The sequence below is a fragment of the Portunus trituberculatus genome, chromosome 2 (genome assembly GCF_017591435.1).
Source record: "Portunus trituberculatus isolate SZX2019 chromosome 2, ASM1759143v1, whole genome shotgun sequence".
NCBI classification, from domain to species: domain Eukaryota; kingdom Metazoa; phylum Arthropoda; class Malacostraca; order Decapoda; family Portunidae; genus Portunus; species Portunus trituberculatus.
The window spans coordinates 10,462,357-10,467,691 of record NC_059256.1 but is presented as its reverse complement, the minus strand read 5'-3'; the positions used below and the strand labels follow the sequence as shown (position 1 = coordinate 10,467,691).

General features: G+C 49.0%; 1 protein-coding gene across 1 annotated transcript in view; it reads left to right on the top strand.

The window, feature by feature from the left end:
* The window catches only part of LOC123506856, a 15,486-nt gene extending 10,994 nt beyond the window's left edge, over positions 1–4,492 (top strand). Inside the window, exons 6-7 of the mRNA XM_045259215.1 lie at positions 3,411–3,603; positions 4,194–4,492. Of these exons, the coding sequence (XP_045115150.1) occupies positions 3,411–3,603; positions 4,194–4,383 (383 nt within the window). The 3' untranslated portion in view covers positions 4,384–4,492. The remainder of the gene's footprint in view (positions 1–3,410; positions 3,604–4,193) is intronic.
* The last annotated feature ends 843 nt before the right edge of the window (positions 4,493–5,335 follow it).

Below are 5,335 nucleotides of genomic sequence, written 5' to 3'. Positions count from 1 at the left end.
CCTATGGTGCCCACCTAGTGCTTATGTTTACAGACCTCCGGGAAGGGGCGGCCCGGTGAGTCTCCATAAAAAGGCGGTCAGAAGGCGGCAATACAGACGTATACAAATTATGTGGCGCAGAGAGAGAGGCCGGGCCGTGCGGGAGATACTTTCGGGTATCCCTGACACCCCACCTAACATTCCACCCAATCTGAAGGCCTTCTGGGTTGGCCTCTTTCAAAGACCATCAGGGAATGAGACACGCACACCAGCTGCTATAAGGCCCACCCTAGATGTCGCTGGTCCTATATTAGAAGACGAAATTAGGACTGCTATAAGATCCACAAAGGCAGCCACAGCCCCGGGACCGGACGGCAGGGGGCTTGAGGGCATTCGTGCCCTCGATATAAGGAAGTTGGGTTGGGCTTTTAACGTCCTCCTACTCCTCAAGGAGGTCCCTTGGAGTTGGGCCAAGGGGAGAACCACCTTGATCCCCAAAAAGCCTGAAGCTGAGGAGCCGAGTGATTTCCGCCCGATCACGATAACATCAATCCTCCTCAGGCTATTTAATAAGATCCTAGCAGCACGTCTCATGGCGGCGGCGCCCTTGCCTGTACAACAGAAAGGCTTCACGCCCGAGGAGGGTGTTGCGGCAAACATTCTCCTCGTCCAAGAAATAATTAAAAACGCCACTGCCCACAATAAGAACTTGTCTGTAGCCTTCGTTAACTTTAAGAAAGCCTTTGACTCAATGAGTCACCCCTCTCTAGTAGCCGCAACTAAGAGATGGGGCCTTCCACCTGTACTTACTGAGTTAATTACCAACTTATATCATAAAACAAGCACTAATATCATGGGGAATACTGTTAACATCACTAGGGGAGTACTCCAGGGCGACCCTTTGTCGCCCTACTTGTTTAATATCACCTTAGACTGGGTACTCTCCTCATTACCGGCGGACGTAGGGGCGCGTCTTGCCGGTACCCCCGTGAGTTATATGCAGATGACGTGGCACTCACAGCTTCCACCCCCCGGGGCCTTCAGGCCTCGATTGATGCGCTGGTCACCGAGGCCGGGCGGGTGGGGCTGGAAGTGGGCCATAATAAATGTGCCACTATAAACATCGTGGGAGATGGAAAGAGGAAGAGGTGGCTGGTCGGCCCTTCCATCTTTTGCGCCGGAGGAGTGGAGTTGAGAGCCTTAGGGCCTGGTGAGACATATAAATATCTCGGTCTTGAAGTGGGACCAGCCATGGGCCACGCTGAGCCAGGGTGGGCCCTAGCTGCACTTGTAAGGGACTTGGGAGCCCTCCAGAAAGCCCCTCTCAAGCCACAGCAAAAGCTGTGGGCTGTGTACAAAGTTATCATGCCTAAACATCTATATGCACGAATCTTGGGCACGTCCACCAAGAGCACTCTGCGGAGATTTGACAATGAAGTGAAAAAGTTTGTAAGGAAGGCTTTCCATCTGCCGAAGGACACCCCAAATGTGGCCCTGCATGCCAAGACGGGCCACGGGGGATTGGGGGTCCCAACCTTCCTGAGCAGGGTGCCAGCTCAAAAGAGGGGCTGCTTGGAGAGGCTCTCAAATAGTACCAACGCAAGGGTAGCTATGATTGCAGGAGCACTGCTCGGCAATCCCCCATGCCCATCCGCCAAAGAGCAGTTAAAAGACCATTCTAACACCATGCGGGATGCTCTATATGCAACCGCTGATGGTCGGGGCCTCTCGGGGACGGACCGTTCCCCGCCCACTCATGATTGGGTGGGGGACGGAACCCTTCTCATGAGAGGTTCTTCTTACATCAATGCCCTGAAAACCCGCCTTGGCGTGGTAAACACCAGATTAAGATCCTCAAGGGGAAGACCAGCCGCTCCTGTACAATGTGACTTAGGCTGTGGCCGCCCAGAATCCCTCGGGCACATTTTACAATCCTGCCCAAAATTGGCTCCTGAGCGGACCCGGCGGCATGACCGGGTCCTAGATTTGCTCCACCAACAACTCTGCCGTAAGAACTGGCAGTTACTCAGAGAGCCTCATATTCGTACCCAGGCGGGTGTCAGAGTCCCCGACCTAGTAATTTGGGACCGCCAAGGGTCGACGGTGCTCGATGTTCAGGTGGTCGCTGACAACTCAGTCAGCGACTTCCTGTCTCGGGCCCACGACCTAAAGCGGTCTATTACGACGTCGGGGACGTTCGAGCCTGGGTGAGGGATAAAACAGGACATCCCCCGGTGTTTACCACACTAACCATCAATTGGCGCGGCACTATGGCTACCCCTTCATATATGGCCTTGAGGTCTATGCGCCTCACCAAGGCTGAGCTCCGCCTCCTTGTGGTCCGGGCGATGGAGGTGTCCGTTGTGGCCCTCCGGACTCACCGAGACATGGGGGGACACGGTTGACACTTTCTGTATCCGTTATTTGGTCTAGCCCGCCAAATACCTAGAGCGAATCGCTTGACAGTCCCTGGCCCCCCTCTCTCGGACCGAGACTGAAGGGTCTCGCTTTCGATTATGTTTTGTTCTTTTTCTATGTATTAGTACATATCTATGAAAAATGGCTCTGTTGTTGTTCTGTTTAAATACAAATTCAGCTGTGGGTTAAGTTTATATCTTTATATATACGGCTCAGTCCGGCCCCGATGGGGAATAAATACTATTATAATTTAAAAACCAAGTATAAAACTTAAATTTATGAGGGAGGGGTGAGGGGAATAAGTATTAAGCGCATGAAAAAAAAAAAGATGATACACACGCCAATGACCTAAGGAAATATGTATACGAAACGACACTGTGTTGGTGCACATGTATTATCAAAAGCCAGAACACTTCCCCACAAGTCCACCACTCCCACCACGCAGGACAAACACGTAACAGGTAGACAGCTCCATCACTTGCATAAGTAGCAGATGAACACCCCGGAGAAGGCCAAGGGGGTGAAGGATGACCGACAGTATCCACCGGGCGTGGTGACATGGAGCGGTATAGGACGGCAGGAGGCAGATACTGTGATGCCCACACACGGCAGGAACAGCTCCAGCAGGGATGAGAGGGAGGAGTAGAAGGCTAGGAGCTCAGTGGGATGGTATGGCTCCCGCAGGCTTGTCGCAAGCTCTGCCCGTCATCAGTGAAGGCAGGCGTCGCCTCGCCACAGCGCCACCTCGGCAGCCCGGGCAGTGAAGCAGCGAGCGAGATATCAACCAGCCTTCAGACTCGCTCGCTGCCGAAGGTCGTGTATGAAGTTTTTTGGCTGGCGGTGAAACAGGTTAACGAGCAAACCAGTGTGTGTGTGTGTGTGTGTGTGTGTTCAGCCTTTACACGGCTATTGTCATCTCCGTGGCCTTGGAAAACAGTCGTGGTGAGAGTACAACAAACCATCCCTGACACCCTCCCCTCCCCTCTCTTTACTGACACTCTCTGCTCCACCAGGCTGGCACAACTTCACGCAGGAGAGAGCGAAGGAGTGGGTGCACCTGAACGAGGCTTGGCTCACACTACCAGCTACAGACACGCTGGTTCTACACTACGAACACTTGCAACATAGACTAGAACAGGAAGCAGGCCGGCTCATGAACTTCCTCGGCCTGCCTCTAGACCACGGCAGGCTGGAGTGCTTGCTAAGGTCAGTAGTAGTAGTAATAGTAGTAGTAATGGTGGTGATGGTGGTGGTGATATAGATAACAAATATAGTACTCATGCATTTTTCTTTTTCCCAAACACTGCCACATCCTCCCAAACACTGCCACACCTTACCAAAATACTGTCACATCTCACTAAACACTGCCATACCCTCCCAAACACTGCCACACCCTCCCAAACACTGCCACACCCTCCCAAACACCACCAAAACACTGCCACACCTTCCCAAACACCACCAAAACACTGCCACACCGTCCCAAACACCACCAAAACACTGCCAAACCCTCCCAAACACCACCAAAATACTGCCACATCCTCCCAAACACTGCCACACCCAAACACCACCAAAACACTGCCACACCCTCTCAAACACCACCAAAACACTGCCACACCCTCCCAAACACCACTAAAACACTGCCACACCCTCCCAAACACCACCAAACACTGCCACATCCTCCCAAACACTGCCACACCCTCCCAAACACCACCAAACACTGCCACATCCTCCCAAACACTGCCACACCCTCCCAAACACCACCAAACACCCCTACACCGTCTCTACACCCCTCACAGGTATCCCGAGGGCAGATTTAGGCGCCCCAAGTACCCCAAACACCTCCAGGGCTACACTTTCCCTAAAACAGCTGATGTGACCCTGAGAAGAGGAATGAGCGATCTTTCATCCCTGCTCGCCAAGGGGGGCCATCCACCCTTCCCTTGGGGCCTCTACTCCTTCACTCCCCCTGTCCTGCCGCCGCCGTAGTGGTGGTGGTGGTGGTGGTGGTGGTGGTGGCTTTAGTGTTTTAATGTGTGTTTGTGTCTATTTTTTTTTTTTTTTTATTTATTTATTTATTTTTATTTATTTTTTTTCGTGTTTGTTTGTTTTTTTCTTTGCTATTTCTTGTTTATTTGGTTTCGTTTTATTTTTGTTTCTCTCTCTCTCTCTCTCTCTCTCTCTCTCTCTCTCTCTCTCTCTCTCTCTCTCTCTCTCTCTCTCTTTCGTTTTCTCTTGTTTTTCTATTTTCTTTCATATTTTTCTTTTTATTGTTTTTTCTTTTTTGTTTCTTTCTTTCCTTTAATTCATTCATCTTTTCACGACAAAACTTCATTATCTTTTCATTACTTTCATTATTATTACTCTCAATAATAATAATAATAATAATAGTAATAATAATAATAGTAGTAATAATAATAATAGTAATAATGATAATAGTAATAATGATAATAATAGTAATAATAATGACTATGTATTTAACTTTCTTACCATTTCACAAAACTATTTAACTCTTTGAAAATGTTGGTAAAAGATTTCATAATGTTATATACACTCTCTCTCTCTCTCTCTCTCTCTCTCTCTCTCTCTCTCTCTCTCTCTCTCTCTCTCTCTCTCTCTCTCTCTCTCTCTCTCTCTCTCTCTCTCTCTCTATATATATATATATATATATATATATATATATATATATATTTGTCTGTTTCTCTCTCAATAAATCTTTGTAACGCATATATATTTATCTAACCCCAAAATGTAGTAGTAGTAGTAGTAGTAGTAGATGAAGGGAGATTAGTAGAAACAGACAGACAGACAGACAGATAGATATACATATATGCATGGTTGAGTGTTGGTCCGCCAAAGCGTAAGTCAAATGTAGAGGTTGAAGAAAAGTCTCAGTAAAATGTTCCCCATACCAAGTCTAGCAGGCAACTGAGCTACCAAG